We start from the raw sequence: 16,721 nt of genomic DNA, 5'->3' as shown, positions 1-16,721 counted from the left end.
AGTCAATGCGCCTGCACCTGCCCCGCTCGTCAGTTCCGGTGCAGGCGCGGCATTCCCTGCTAAATAGCTTCTGGGCATGCCCAGAAGCTGTGGAGGGATGCCGCGCCTGCACCAGAACTGATGAGCGGGGCCGGTGCAGGGCATTCTGGGACTCCGACGTCACCGAAGAGGATGCAGAAGAAGACGCGCTGGCTTCAGCTGCCCACACCTGAGATGGCAGCGCTGGAGAAGAAATTTTCAAGGTAAGTATTTATTTTAAAATGTAAGTGCGACCCGGGACACTTCAGAGGCTATCCATTATGGAATGTACTAGCCCTGACTGTCACGGGGGTATTTTTATCTAAATTTCACCCCCGAGGCCGTAACTCTGCTTTAATAAAACACAGACCTGACCAGAGAGGTGAGGAGGATTCTGGGAGGTCACATGACATCACTCTTATCTCTATTAATAAAACACAGACCTGACCGGAGAGGTGAGGAGGATTCTGGGAGGTCATATGTCATCACTTTTTTTTTTTTTTTAATTAAATCAAAATTTTACATTTTATTAATTTTCAAAAACAGAAAATACAAATACATTTCTATAATCTTACTAAAACCCTTACCCAAGAAATCCTTCTCCCCAAATCCCTACCACTTCCCATTCCACTCGGTAATACTCATCTAGTCGTACATTTTACCACCTCCCTTTCTTCTTAATCTACCCATATTCCACCCTCATACTCTAATCCATCCAGATTTCTAAATATTTACTTGTCTTCTTGAACTCTGCCCACTTAACCCACTTGTTTGAGAAACTCTCTATCTGGTCTTCCTGTCTGCTTCCCATGTATTCCATATTGTATATTCAACTCTTTTATACCAATCTCTTAATTAAAGCGGAGTTCCACCCTGGGACATTTTTTTTTAATAAAAATACCCCCGGGACAGTCAGGGCTAGTGCATTCCACAATGGCTAGCCTCTGATCTGTCCCGGGTCGCACTTACCTGCAAGAAGAAATACTTACCTTGAAAATGTATTGTCCAGCGCTGCCATCTCAGGTGTGGGCAGCTTGAAGCCAGCATGATCCTCTTCTGTGTCCTCTTCCGTCTTCTTCGGTCCCACGATGCACTGCACCGGCCCCGCCGTCACTTCCGGTGCCACAGCGTCATCCCTGCACAGCTTCTGGGCATGCCCAGAAGCTGTTTAGCAAGGTATGACGGCGCCCGCACCGGAACTGACGTCGGGGCCGGTGCAGGCGCATTGATTCCTGGGAGCGATGACGTTCAGCTCCCAGGAATCATTGCAAAGCCAGGAAGTGACTAATCGCTGTGGCCGCCGAGGGGTATTTTTATTAATAAAAATGTCCCAGGGTGGAACTCCGCTTTAATTAAGAGATTGGTATAAAACAGTTGAATATACAATATGGAATACATGGGAAGCAGACAGGAAGACCAGATGGAGAGTTTCTCAAACAAGTGTGTTAAGTGGGCAGAGTTCAAGAAGACAAGTAAATATTTAGAAATCTGGATGGATTAGAGTATGAGGGTGGAATATGGGTAGATTAAGAAGAAAGGGAGGTGGTAAAATGTACGACTAGATGAGTATTACCGAGTGGAATGGGAAGTGGGAGGGATCTGGGGAGAAGGATTTCTTGGGTAAGGGTTTTAGTAAGATTATAGAAATGTATTTGTATTTTCTGTTTTTGAAAATTAATAAAATGTAAAATTTTGATTTAATTAAAAAAAAAAAGTGATGACATATGACCTCCCAGAATCCTCCTCACCTCTCCGGTCAGGTCTGTGTTTTATTAATAGAGATAAGAGTGATGTCATGTGACGTTCAGCTCCCAGGAATCATTGCAAAGCCAGGAAGTGACGAATCGCTGTGGCCGCCGAGGGGAGGAAGAGGAAGTAAGGTAAGTATATTTTCTTCTAAACCAGGTAAGTAAAAAAAAAAAAAAAAAAATTGCGATTATCCATTTGTTTTTCAGGTGACCCGGAGCGAGAAGATGGAGGTAAGTTTAATTTTAGGGTGGAACTCCGCTTTAAGTTTTAGCCAATTTTTTGGAATTGCCCCCTTTGCTCCGTTCATTAAGTTGGGACTATCGTGCTTTTATACAGTTTTTTTTGATTTACCAGTTTTGTGAAATAAGCAAACCTACGGGTCATTAGTAATATCTACACCTGTAATTTCCTCAATGTATTGTTGAACCTTCTGCCTTATCCCTATTAATAAAACACAGACCTGACCTGAGAGGTGAGGAGGATTCTGAGAGATCACATGACATCACTCTTATCTCTATTAATAAAAAACAGATCTGGCCTGATTCTCAGAAGATTCTTAGAAGGACACAAGGATCTCTACAAGGATGTCATGATGGAGAATCAGCCACCCCTCACATCTCCAGGTAAGAGGAGAGTTTATTGTAAAGGAGAGAGCAGTACGGAGGGTCCACCTAGATCCCCCATCATCTGATAAACACATAGAAACAATGTATTCAGTCAGTGTGTGTGTTTCCTACAGATGGATCCAGTAATGGGAACCCACCAGAGAGATGTCCCTGTTCTCTGTATTCCCAGAATTCCACACAAGAAGTTCACACCATCCCTCACCATCATCAGGTAAGTGAAGATCAAATCAAGATCGTAAAAGTGATCTGACTATATGAAAAAACATTCCACTTTTAGGTATAAGGTTATTTGTGCTCACAGAAACCATTCCCTGCTATTTTGTTTGTTTAGAATGAAAGTTTTATGGATATAAAAGATGAGTTTAAAGAGGAAGAAGAGACGTATGTGAGAGGGGATCAGCAGTTCAGGGAAGAGGTTGGGATGATGGACAAAGTTAAAGAGAAGGAATCTTCTCCAGACATCAGCACAGGTGAGTGATGGCCACTAAATACCAAAACTGTTTGGGTATATGGATTGATGTTTGAGGATCTGTAGATGCACTTCTACAAAGACGTCATGATGGAGAATCACCCGCCCCTCAAATCACCGGGTAAGAGGAGACTTTATTGTAAAGGAGAGAGCAGTAAGGAGGGTCCACCTAGATCCCCCATCATCTGATAAACCCATAGAAACAATGTACTCAGCCAGTGTGTGTGTTTCCTACAGATGGATCCAGTAACGGGAACCCACCAGAGAGATGTCCCCGTCCTCTGTATTCCTGGGATTCCACACAGGAAGATCACACCATCCCTCACCATCATCAGGTAGGTGAAGATGGATGTCGAGATCGTAAAAGTGACCTGACTGTATGAAAATATATTCCACTTTTAGATATAAGGTTATTTGTGCTCAAATTTTAAATAATACATTCCCTGCTATTTTTTGTTTGTTTAGAATGAAAACCTTATGGATATAAAAGATGAGGTTAAAAAGGAAGAAGAGACGTATGTGAGGGTTGATCAGAAGTTCAGGGAAGAGGTTGGGATGATGGACAAAGTTAAAGAGGAGGAATGTTCTCCAGACATCAGCACAGGTGAGTGATGGCCACTAAATACAAAAACTGTTTGGGTATATGGATTGATGTTTGAGGATTTGTAGACCCATTTCTGCAAGGACGTCATGATGGAGAATAAGCGGCTCCTCACATCAGCGGGTAAGAGGAGATTTTATTGTAAAGGAGAGAGCAGTACAGAGGGACCACCTAGATCCCCATCATCTGATAAACACATAGAAATAATGTATTCAGCCAGTGTGTGTATTTCCTACAGATGGATCCAGTAATAAGAACCCACCAGAGAGATGTTCCCTTCCTCTGTATTCCCGAGATTCCACACATGCCAACAATAAAGAAGAGATAAAAGAGGCTGATGAGGATTATGTGGTGGAGGCGGCAGAGTTTCAAAAAGGACACAGGAAGCAGTACCAGGACGCCATTGTGGAGTCATCCAGTTACAGAAACACACCAGAGAGATGTCCCGGTCCTCTGTATTCCCAGGATTCCACACAGGAAAATCACACCATCCCATATGTGAGGGGGGATCAGCAGTTTACAGAGGAGGTTGGGATGATGGATGCAGTTAAAAAGGAAGAAACGTCTCCAGATATCAGCTCGGGTAATTATGCAATAATGGTTTAAAGCTTACTTAGTGATGTTTGGTTGGGTGGTATCATTGATCTGGTTAGTTGTCAAAGTTTGGTGTTGTGATTGCACCCAGTTCCACCACAGATCTCTTTTTAAACTTTAAAATGCTCGACCAACATAGATGACTCCTGAAAAATATATATTTTTTTTAATTACCTTCCCACGTCTCCATTCCTCAATATAACGTCTTGTTCCAGACAAATGAGGAGGAGATACTGTACACCATATGAAAGGTCCACCTCCATTCACGTCATGTTCCAAACAAATGAGAAAGAGATCCTGTACACCACATGAAAGGTCCATTTCCATTCCTCAATATAAAGTCATTTTACAGACAAATGGGGAGGAGATGCTGTACACCAAATTAAAGGTATATCTCCATTCTTCAACATAACGTCATGTTCCAACAAATGAGGAGATACAGTACACCATATGAAAGATCCATCTCCATTCATCAGTATAACATTATGTTCTCAACAAATGAGGAGGAGATACTGTACACCATATGAAAAATTTGTCTCCATTCCTTAATATAATGTCATGTTCCCAACAAATGAGGAGATACTGTACACCAGTGTTCCCCAACCCCCGGGCCGCGGACCAGTACCGGTCCGTGGATGAAACACCACGCCCGAGGAACTTTACATTATTTTACTGTGGCGGCCAGGGAGCAGAGCATTGCGCCCCGAGCCCACCCATTGAGTGACAATAGCGCATAAAAATTCGCTATTGTCACACGGATCCTCCTCCTGGCCAATCAGGGAGCGGGTCCTCCCGCTTCCTGATTGGCCGAAAGGCAAACCCCATGCCATTGGCCGAGGAGGAGGCGGAGGGCTGAGGACTCGAGGAGACACGGGAACTGAAGAGAAGCTGCCGTGAGGTAAGTGCACGGGTCTCGCGGGGGGAACGCTGGCATCTCTGCATTTATTGGGGGCAATGCTGTGGCACTCTGCATTTATTGGGGGCAATGCTGTGACACTCTGCATTTGGGGGCAATGCTGTGGCACTGTGCATTGATTGGGGGTACGCTGTGGCACTGTGCATTGACGTCCTCCCCCCATCCCCCCCCTCAGCGGGCCACAGAAAAATTTTCAAACGTTGACCGGTCCGCGGCGATAAAAAGGTTGGGGAGCACTGCTGTACACCATATGAAAGGTCCATCTCCATTCCTCAATATAAAATCATGTTCAAACAAATGAGGAGATACTGTACACCATTGGAAAGATCCATCTCCATTTCTCATTGTAACGTCATGCTCCCAACAAATGAGGAGGAGATACTGTACATCATATGAAAGGTCCATCTCCAAATGTCATCATTTCAATAGCATTATTACCTAGTGATGTTTGGTTGGGTAAGGTTGTACCATTGGTTTATGTCAAATCTTTTTTTTTTTTTTTTTTTTTCAGTTCTTTTATTTATATGAAAGTCAACTTCCAGGCATAATAAACAGTAACATTCCTTATAGAACATATGCTGAGACAGTGTATTACAACATTGAAGACAATTAAGTCATACGTTTGAGATCTACATCGGTCGTAGAATAAGAGGTGTTCTACAATTCCTCTAATAGGAGGAGTTATGCAAGACTAGAAAGTACCCGGAGTTGTCTGTGTAGAAGAAGGAAGGAGTAAAGCGAATAAGTAGTGGAAAGAGAGAGGGAAGTAAAAGAAACCTAGAAAGAGGCAGAAGAGGATAAGTAGGTTGGATGAGGGGGGAAGGGAAGGAGGGGTGGAAGGGGGGGTAGCATTGGTAAAGCTCTGGCCCTACACCCGCAATACTTTCCACCAATATTTTAGCTCTCCCTCAAACTCAACATGAGGTCTCTTTAGTACTGCCACCCTTAATTAAAGAGCAGCCTTCATCAGAGAGGACAAATATATTCCATTGACCCCAGGTTTTGGTATATCGTTCGTGTTGGGGATGTGTCGAGAGAACAAGGTTTTTTCATTCTATTTATTTCTTCGACCTTTTTGAGCCACATGCCAACAGTCAGGGCCTGTTGGTTTTTCCATTTAAGAGGGATGCACATTTTAGAAGCATTTAGAAGGTGACAAATGACAGAATTTTTATAGGTCTGGGTCAGGATGTTAGAAGCATGGATAAGGAAGAGAGCAGGGTCATTGGGGAGCGGTTGGTTTATAAACCTCTGAGACATTTCATGTACTGTCTTCCAGAACTCCTACATGTTTTTTGGTCGTGTCCTAAACTAGTGAAGTGTCTCCCGGCCCTTCCTGGCATCTCCAGCACTGATCAGTGAGTGCGTGGAAGAACCTGCTCAACCTTCATGGCGTGTGGTACCACCTTGTTAGGAGTTTGAAGTTGGTTTCTTGTATTTACATGCAGATGGATGACTTAAATGGAATGATGTGATTTTGTTGGTCTGGATTAAAGTTACAGTCTAAAGCTCGTTCCCTCTTAGCTAAGAATGGGGGTTGGTAAGTCCCCTGGGGTGTGATCAGTAATGCATAGGTCGTGGATAATACCTGTATCAGCATTCTGTCTTGAGAGCAATGTTCTTCGAAGGGTGTAAGTTGTGTGTTGCGTTCACTGGGAGGTGGCAATGAGTTTAAGAAATTGAGTTGCAATGCCCTCCAGAATTCTAGACGGTAGGGTCCCGAGGAGTCCATGAGGTCTTTGAGTGCAGGTCAACTAGATGATGTTGAAAAATGGGAGGCTTGGAAATAGCCTGACTCCATCAAGGTCCTGAATGTTTTATCTTGGTAGCCCGGAGTAAACTGGGGATTCCCCAGTATGGTTGTCAGTGGCGAGTGCGTCGGGGAAAGTGGAAGTTGTGTGAATAATTTAGAGCAGGTTCTTATCCTGTGACCTATGAGGGGATGGCGTCTTATGGAGTCTGGTAGTGAATGGTGGCACGATGGAGCTCTATGGAGGGGTATGTCGCATTGGGCCTGTTTTAATCTGGGCCAAAGCTTTGCTTCACCATGACGACACCAGTCTATGAGTCTCCCCATTGTGTAGCCTGATAGTACTTGCACTGCCTGTCCACCTAGTCATTTAGGAAGCAAGAGTAGTCTGCTACATAGCCTAGGTCGCTTATGTGCCCAGATAAAATCCACTAGTAGGGTGTCATCTTGCTTAAAGTAAAGGGATGAATATCGGAAGTGCTTGAAAGAGGTATAGGAACTTAGGGAGTATGCAGATTTTAATAATGTTTCATCTCCCAAAACATTAATGGAGACCAGATTTCGATTCATCTTCTAGAATGTGGACTTTCTTTAGGAGGGGGAGAAAGTCCAGCGTGAAGATGTGTAAAAATTTGGGTTGTATGAGAGTGCCCAGGTATTTCAGCGCTGAGTTTGTCCATTTTAGCTTAAAATGCAATTGCAGTGGTGGAGGAGGGGGTTTGATAAGCCTACTCCCAAAGCTTCAGATTTAGTAAAGTTGATTTTTAGATTGGACAGAGTGCCATATAACTCAAACTTGTGAAGAAGATTAAGTAGAGAAATTATGGGATTCATGAGGGAAAATAACATGTCGCCTGGATACGCTGATATTTCCTGCTTGGTCACCCCAACAGTTATGCCTCAGATATCCGGGTGGAGGCGTATTCTACATAAAAAGAATTCTAGTGATAATGCGAAGCGTAAGGGTGACAGAGGGCACCCCTGTCTTGTCCCATTCCTAATTGTGACGTAGTCTGATAAGACACCGTTTGCCTTAACCTGGGCGGCAGGGGCCGAGTAGATCTGCGAGATCCAATTTAGCATGGTGTTGCCGATGCCCACATGTTGAAGTACTGCAAACATAAAATGCTGATTTACTCAATCAAAGGCCTTCTCTGTGTCTGAGCTTAGGAGGACACAGGGTGTGCGGGTCTTGGTGGTTGCATGTAGGAGGTTGAGGACCATGGTTGTGTTATCCCTTGCCTCACGTGAACAGTTTAAAATCGACTTTTAGCAAGGAAATGGATCAGTAGCTACTACAGGAGGTGAGATCTTTTCCCTCTTTAGGGATGACTGAAATGTGAGCTTGTAAAGTCTCCTTGGGGATATATGTCCCAGAGCCCCATGTATTAAACATGTCAGCCATAAACTGTCCAAGTGACGGCAAGAGTGTTTCATAATATTGGATGGTAAACCCATCCGGTCTCTGGGCCTTCTCCACTTTGGGACCACCTATGGCCTGTTTTAGTTCAGCCAAGGTGAATGGGATCCTCTAGGGATTTACTGTCAGTGTTAGGACAACCAGGGCATCCAGAAAGAGAGCAGGTATTCCTCTATATGGGTCTGTTGGGGGTTGGGGATTGTAAGTTATAGAGCGAGGCATAGAAGGATTTAAATTCTTGTGTGATATGTCTAGGTAATGTGGCTTTTTGACCTGTGCAGGAGATAATAGGTTTCTTCTTGGAGGGATCTAGCCAATAGTCTGCCACACTTATTTCCCGACTCATGACATTTTACGACAAATTTGCATGGCTGCCTTAGCTTTGTAAAGTAAAGGTCATTAATTTGCCTACGTAGAGTCATAAGTTCTACCTTATTTGTGATGGGACTCCAACGCATGCAAAGCTTGGAGTAAAGCCCTGTACACACGTAGCGATTGTCGGCCGAACAATCGGCCGTCTTTTGTCCGGTGCTGTCCTGTCGGTTGAAAAGTGCTAAAGACTGCACACGAATTTTGTCGGCCAACAACAGCTGACTGCAGAAGTGATGTCATGTGATGGTTAACTTTCCGTGTGTTTTTTCTTCTCTGAGCATGCCCAGTCTTGTTCATCTGCTGTTTTTTGGCCGAATTCTGTACTGACTGAGGAACAATCAGCTGTTCTGGTGTTGGCCAACAAAAATTTTAAAGCCTTAAAGCCTACACACCAGATTCTGTTCGGCCGAAAAGTCGCAGTCAGTTGTCGGAAGCATCATACTAACAAGCCGACAATCAGCCGATCGGACGTTGGCCGAATATTTACGGCCGACAATCGCTACGTGTGTACGGGCCTTAAGGAGTCTAGTTGTGCTGTACGCTGTTTTTTGATCCAGGAGCCATGCTTTATAAGCACCCCACGAATCACTGCCTTGTGTGCCTCCCAAATGATTCCAGGGTCAGTATCTGCAATGGTGTTAGTCTGAAAGAAATGGTCTAATCCTCTACACCTGTCAAAACAGTCTCATCTTGGAATAGGCTTTCATTTAGTCTCCACATCCGGGTTCTGGACCATCGAAAGTCTGTTAGTGCGTAAGAAAGTATAACAGGAGCATGGTCGGACCATGTAATAGAGCCTATTAAAGAGTCACGGATCGTGTGTAATTGACAATACGGCATCTAATAATAGTCTATACGAGAGTATAGTTGGTGAGGTGAGGAATAGAAAAAAAAGTCTCGTTCTCTGGGATGCATCAGGCGCCAAACATCTATCAATTGTGCACTATGGAGGGACTTTGCAATACGTTTGTGGACGCCAGGGGGGGACAGAGGAGGATCCCAGAGATGTATCCTCCGAAGGAATCAGAGGGATATTAAAATCTCCCTCAATAATTAGTTGACCCTCAGAGAACTCCAGGAGCTTCTCCATACCTCCTAGTAATGAACTCATCCTGCTGGCTGTTGGGAGTATAATAGGTGGTCAAAGTCACTCTGACGTCACCAACATTGCCCTTAAGAAACAGAAATCGGCCATTGGGGTCTTTTAGAATATGCGCGCAGTGTCCATGGTACCGTACTGGAAAAAATGATAGGCTCCTTTTGATTTAGCCTCCGGGTTAGTAGAGCGGTAGGTCAAGAGGAAAAACGGGTTCTTAAATAGTGGAAGCTTGTCATTCCTGAGTTGATTTAGTTGCCTTGTTTTTGTCTCGTCTTTTTTTTGTGTTATTTTTACTTGTATGTTTAAAAATCAATAAAAATAATAATAAAAAAAAAAAAGCTGAGTCCTAGGAATGAATAAACAGTATGGAGCGGGATAAGGCGCAGGCAAAGGAGATAAATTTAATGAGATGTTGGGGGAGTGGGTGGAGTCAGTGGAGGTGGCGAATGGAAACATGCAGGATTGACTATATATGAAGGTTACGATCGCTGTGTCTATGACTGTACAAAGCGGAAATATTGTGTACGGAATGGAATGGACTTTTCTTTCTTTATAATAAAACTTTTTCTGATTTAAATAGGAAAAAAAAACACTCAGAAAAGATGAGTAGGGAAAATGTCAGTGGCCTCCACCTGTAAAACCATTCCTGTTTTGGAGGTCGTCTCATTGTTGCCCATCTAGTGCACCTGTTGGTAACAACCCCCATTGCTATTTCACTGACCAGATGAATATCCCAGGAGTTTCCCTGACTTGATGCTATACTCTGATTATAAAGTGTTGAGCAGTGTATATGAGTGTGGAAAACTCTTGGTAATTTTTCTTGTCTTCTGACAGACGGACTCTGTGGTGGGAATAGAAGGACATCGGAGGAAGATGTGACTACAGAAGATAATGACATGGCATCTTCTCCAGAAGTAAATCCCGTTCCTCATAATATACATGACAGACCTCACCATTGGAGGAGATCATTGGATATGTCTAATTCTGAGGAATCTCCTGATACTTCACATAGTCCTCTAATATCTGACAGTGCCGACGGGTGCGGGAAACCATCTCATCTCAGGGAATCTTCTTTACACCATAAAGGGGTTCATATAGGAGATAATTCATTGTCATGTTCAGAGTGCGGGAAATGTTTTAAACAGAAAAGAAACCTTCTTAGACATCAGAAAATACACACAGGTGACCTTCCCTATTTATGTTCAGAGTGCGGGAAATGTTTCAAAAATAAAACATACCTTCTTCAGCACCAGAGAATTCACACAGGTGAGCGTCCCTTTTCATGTTCAGAGTGCACAAAATGTTTTAGTCGAAAAGGAAACCTTCTAAAGCACCAGAGAATTCACACAGGGGAGCAACCTTTTTCATGTTCTGAGTGCGAGAAATGTTTCACTGAAAAAGGAAGCCTTCTTAACCATCAGAGAATGCACACAGGTGACCTTCCCTATTTATGTTCAGAGTGCGGGAAATGTTTTAATAATAAAAGAAGCCTTCTTAGCCATCAGAGAAAACACACAGGTGACCTTCCCTATTTATGTTCAGAGTGCGGGAAACGTTTTAATAATAAAAGAAACCTTTTTAGCCATCAGAGAATACACACAGGTGATCTTCCCTATTTATGTTCAGAGTGCGGGAAATGTTTTAATCATAAAGCAAGCTTTCTTAGCCATCAGAGAATACACACAGGTGAGCGTCCGTATTCATGTTCAGAGTGTGGGAAATGTTTTAATCATATAGGAAACCTTCTTAGCCATCAGAGAATACACACAGGTGAGCGTCCCTATTCATGTTCACAGTGTGGGAAATGTTTTAATCGTAAAGGAACCCTTCTTAGCCATCAGAGAATACACACAGGTGAGCTTCCCTATTCATGTTCAGAGTGCGGGAAAGGTTTTAATAATAAAAGAGACTTTCTTAGCCATCAGATAATACACACAGGGGAGCTTCCATATTCATGTTCAGAGTGTGGGAAATGTTTTAATCATAAAATAAGTCTTCTTAGACATCAGAGAATACACACAGGTGAGCGTCCCTATTCATGTTCAGAGTGCGGGAAATGTTTTAATCGTAAAGGAACCCTTCTTAGCCATCAGAGAATACACACAGGTGAGCTTCCCTATTTATGTTCAGAGTGCGGGAAATGTTTTAATAAAAAAGGAAGCCTTCTTGGCCATCAGAGAATACACACAGGTGAGCGTCCCTATTCATGCTCAGAGTGCGGGAAAAGTTTCAGTCAAAAAGGAAACCTTCTTAACCATCAGAGAATACACACAGGTGAGCGTCCCTATTCATGTTCAAAGTGCGGGAAATGTTTTATTGAGAAAGGAAGCCTTCTTAAACATCAGAGAATACACACAGGTGATCCTTCCTATTCATGGTCAGAGAGTGGGAAATGTTTTGCGCTCAATGTTTACTTGTTAGACACCGGAAAGTTCATACAGGCGAGTGTCTCTAATCTTGTGCAGAGTGCAGGAAATGTTTAACTAAGAAAGAACACCTACTTACACATAGGTGAGCGCCTTTTTAATATTACAAGTGTGGGAAATGTTTTCCAAACAAAGGTTTATTTTATAGAGACCAGAAAGTTCATACAGGCGAGCGTCCTATTTCATGTTCAGAGTGTGGGAAATGTTTCACCCCTTCTGTACGTTTCAAACGGCAAAGAATTGACACTTATATTAGAGGCTCCGTTTCCATGTTCAGAGTGCGGGAAAGTTTACAAATAAAGGAAATCTAATGAAACATCAGAGTGCACCCCCTGCTGGTACCACGGGAAATGGACGCTGGATTGTAATGGGTGGAACTGTTTAGTCCATAAACAAATGTGAAACCACCACAGTCCACTCGGGGTTGGTTTACACCCGTATTGCCCTCTGACCCGCTGTGGGGTTGGCAGGCAGCTGGGAGCCCTTATGTTAACCCTGTAAAGCCCACGTCAGTACACCGCAAACGTATGCATCGGGGCTGTTGCGGCACAACCCCATTCAGTTGAATAGCATTGCCCAATGTGACCGGGGGTGTGAGGTTTGCAGCAGCCGCAAATTGCAGTGCCATGTGTACTGCCCCATCCGGCTGCCATTTAAGCTTAAGGGGGGTGGTAAAATCATAACTCTACTGTCTACCTTTACCGATCCCTCCCCACATGAGGCAAAAGGCAGGAAACCATGACAAGACATGGGGCAACAAGTGAGCAATTAAGACAAAACATGGGGCAACAGGTGGGCAATCCGCACAATACATGGGATAATAAGTGGGCAATCCTGACAATATATGGGGCATAAAACCAATGAAAATGGTCGCACTCCGACAGGTTATAGTGATGATATTTATTGCAGACAGTCAATACGGGATACAGAAAGGTGGACGCGTTTCACACGTAATATTGTGCTTGTTCACCACGGTGTGCGCACCTGTTGGTAATACATGGGGGCAACAAGTGGGCATTCATGACAATACATGGGGCAGCAGACAAACAATTCTGACAATACATTCTTTTTGTGTTCTACTTATAAATATGTATATAGATCTAAGCTACTGGATGGAAAAAGATCACTGTAAAATGCAGCCAATCAGGATTTATCTTTCATTGGTGAACCTTCTTAGAAGGGGGGGTGAGTTCAGACCTTGCATTGATTATAGGATCCTCAATCGCATCACGGTCAAGAATGCATACCTGATGATTGGTTGCTTAATTTTTTTGCTCCTTTAGATTTATTGAAGTAGCCGGCTTTTTATTGGTCCAACCAATGTATGATTATTAATACATTTGACACATTTGTTCTATTATAAAAGATGTAAGCTTTATTTTATTCATATCATTTACTGTGTGGTAATCGCTTATTCTGATCTTGTCCAATAAAAACGCTTCGTACAATATTCTGTGCCGAGTCTTCTTTTTTTTTACCAATGATTAGATGATCGGTGACTGGAATGTGATCAGTTCATAGAGAGTCATCCATTAGGGTTTTATTAGTGAGATGGAGATTGGAGAAGGCACCACATTGACAAGCCATTGGAGGCCCTTTCTAAAGCCCTACATTTTTTGGCAACCTGTCTATGACATTAGTCTTCCAAACTCTATCTCACTGAGCTAAGGCCAGAAGAGTTCCAGGAGTTCTTCTCTGTCCACAGTTCCCAAACTAAAAGGAGACATCCACCACATCTTCAATCTTAAGGCCCTAAATGTCCTCAGCTGGGCCCAGGAGTTCCGCATTCAATCCACCAAGTTATAGCCTCTCTCTTTATCAGGGAGACTTTTTTTTTTTTACCACCCCACGTACATGTACTACAGCAAGTCAGCCGTTCTGTGAAAAATCACGTACCTGTACGTCATCTGCATTTCCGGGTCTTGGGCCAGAAGAGTTCCAGGAGTTCTACTCTGTCCACAGTTCCCAAGCCAAAAGGCGACATCCACCCCATCTTTGATGTCAAGGCCCTAAATTTCCTCAGTTGGGCCCAGGAGTTCCGCATGCAATCCACAAAGTCATAGCTTCTCTCTTTATCAGGGCGACTTTTTTTTTTTTGACCACCCCACGTACATGTACTGCGGCAGGGGGGACATTCTGTGCAGAATTAGTTACCTGAACATCATCTGCATTTTCACGTCTGGGGCACATACGCGCGCTGCCAGCGCCCAGCTCCCGCTGCACACAGTGGGAGCCAATTAATGGGTCCAGCGGACATGACTAATGCGGGCACCCGGCAATCATTCCCGAGAGAGGTGGAACAGTGGTCTGCCGATGTAAACAAGGCAGATCGCCTTTCTGTTAGTAGGGAAGATGGAGATCCTGAGTTTCTGCTAATGAAGGAAGGAGATACTGGCGCACAGAGATTATATATAGTCCAGCCAGCAATAAATATCTAAAAATACCAAGGATGAGGGTAGAGGATAATCCATAAAATGTCACTGGTCTTTGGTTATCAGGGTACAATAAAGGAATGCACGGGACCACCTGCGGCTGCTGTCCTTGTTACCGGCTCTGTATAGACCAAGAGGAAAGGCCTGTAGAACGAGCCAAATACTCTGAGTGCATAGCTTTGCTTCTCTTCTCGTCTGGTACCTCCTATCCTTCCAGTGACAGCACTTCCGCTGTGCCTTCCACACTGGTTAGCATGGCTTCTTGGGGTGCCCCCAGGCTCCCGAGCCAGCCATCTCTCTGCCCAGCAGCCAGAACAGATGACACCGGTCCTGCAGGACGGTTCTAGGAGGATTCACATCCACGGACTCTGACACCAGATGAGCACTTGTATATTTTACTCTTGTGAGTGATTTTAATAGTTTGCTTCTAAAACCCTTTAACCAGGATACTACACTTAGCTGGCACTTCCTGTAGGGTTTCCACCCAGCCAGGATTCACCTGACAGTTCGGGTTTTGAATCGTGTGTCCGGGTTTCAGGCCACCTGAAACCTGGACATAATATTCAGAAATGGACTGTGGCTCTCCAAGTACCACAACCCCTGGGTGCATAGATGTGCACACCGGCCTCACCCCCATACACGGACAGGAGAGAAGAAAGGGCTTGATCTATTCCTCCTCCTCCCACCCCTACCCCTTTGGCTGCCCACTCACACTCCAATTCCTTTGCGCTCTGTGCCTCAGGAAAGGGATGTGTGGGCTGGAAGTTTGAAGCTCAGCAACCAGCAGATACATTGTGGATGAAAGCCTTTGATGCCTGAGCCTCCATCCTCGGGTGAGTGAGCTTCTCTCTCGTGCCTCCAAGTGAGTAAGTACACGAAGGTAAGATTTAAGGGGTGCTCTGTGGACTCTGATGTAAGGGGGGCTTTGGGAACCAGAATTAAAGCATAAATGCTGGAGACTCTGATGTAAGTGGGAGGTTCCCCCTTAAAAATAACATTTTGCTGTGCATGGCTAAAGTGTTCGGGTTTGGCTTGAAGAAAAGGTGGCAACCCGAGCTTCCTGTGTGTTTCTGCTAAGCAGGAACACTGATCTTTGCCTTTCCACAGTTAAAGCACCTCCCCCACAGTGAGTAAGCACTCCCTAGGAACACATTTGATGACTGATTACTAGAAAATATAAAAAAATTAACATTCTATAAAAAATATCTCATAGTTTGTAGACGCGATAACTTTTGCGCAAACCAATCAATAAACACTTATTGAGATTTCTTTTTACCAAAATTAAGTAGCAGAATACATATTGGACTAACTTGATGAAGAAATTAGATTTTTTACATTTTTTTTTCTTATTGGATGTTTTATAGAAGAAATTAAAAAATATTAAAAAAAAAAAACGTATGTTTTTGTTTATAGCACAAAAAATGAAAACCGCAGAGGTGATCAAATACCACCAAAAGAACGCTCTATTTGTGGGAAAAAAGGACATCAATTTTATTTGGGTACAGTGTCACACAACCGCGCAATTCTCAGTTAATGTAACGCAGTGCCCCATCGTTGGTGTCAATGGGATTAATTGTGCCCCATCACTGATGTCATTGGGAGAAATTCTGCCCCATCGTTGGTGCCGATGGGAGGAAATATGCCCCATTGTTGGTGCCAATGGGAGGAATTGTGCCCCATCACTGATGTCATTGGGAGAAATTCTGCCCCAAGGACCAGATAAAAGCATGCAAATGGAATCTGGCCTCTGGGCTGCAGTTTGGAGACCACTGTTCTAGACAGCTCCTTTTGCCCAATTCCATTCCAGTCCCCAACAACACAACATTGTGTCATTGTGGGACAATTCGGGCCGTTTTGTGGACAGTCCAGGTCACCTGGCACTGAACACCAGGCTGCCCCTGACCTGTCCTTCTCCACCAATAAGAGAGAACATACCCAACCTTTATTATACGTTAGAGTTAGGATCAAAATGAAAAATTGGAACGTGATGCATCCTTCCATTATTTCAACTTTTTTTCAAAATTCCGGGAGGCATTACATTGAGCTTAAGTATGTCTCAAACATTAGAGGTTTATCCATTTCCCGGATCCAGTCTCCGAGGGTAGGAGGACTGGGTGAAACCCAACATAAGGCTATCAGCTTACTGGCTACAATGAGGGAAAAAAGTATTTGAACCCTTGCTGATTTTGTACGTTTGCCCACTGACAAAGAAATGATCAGTCTATAATGGTCAGTTTATTTTACCAGCG

General features: G+C 43.7%; 1 protein-coding gene across 1 annotated transcript in view; it reads left to right on the top strand.

Annotated features, from left to right (window-relative positions):
- Positions 1-2,949: 2,949 nt before the first annotated feature.
- LOC309564330 (uncharacterized protein) overlaps positions 2,950-16,721 on the top strand; it is a gene marked incomplete at both ends in the record, with an annotated part of 29,854 nt that continues 16,082 nt past the window's right edge. Inside the window, 3 exons of the mRNA XM_082268957.1 lie at positions 2,950-2,983; positions 10,701-11,972; positions 12,209-12,258. Coding sequence (XP_082125083.1) covers positions 2,950-2,983; positions 10,701-11,972; positions 12,209-12,258 — 1,356 coding nt within the window. The remainder of the gene's footprint in view (positions 2,984-10,700; positions 11,973-12,208; positions 12,259-16,721) is intronic.

The sequence above is a fragment of the Pelophylax lessonae genome, assembly GCF_965119305.1.
Source record: "Pelophylax lessonae genome assembly, chromosome: 9".
NCBI classification, from domain to species: domain Eukaryota; kingdom Metazoa; phylum Chordata; class Amphibia; order Anura; family Ranidae; genus Pelophylax; species Pelophylax lessonae.
This window is presented reverse-complemented; position numbering and strand designations above follow the sequence as displayed.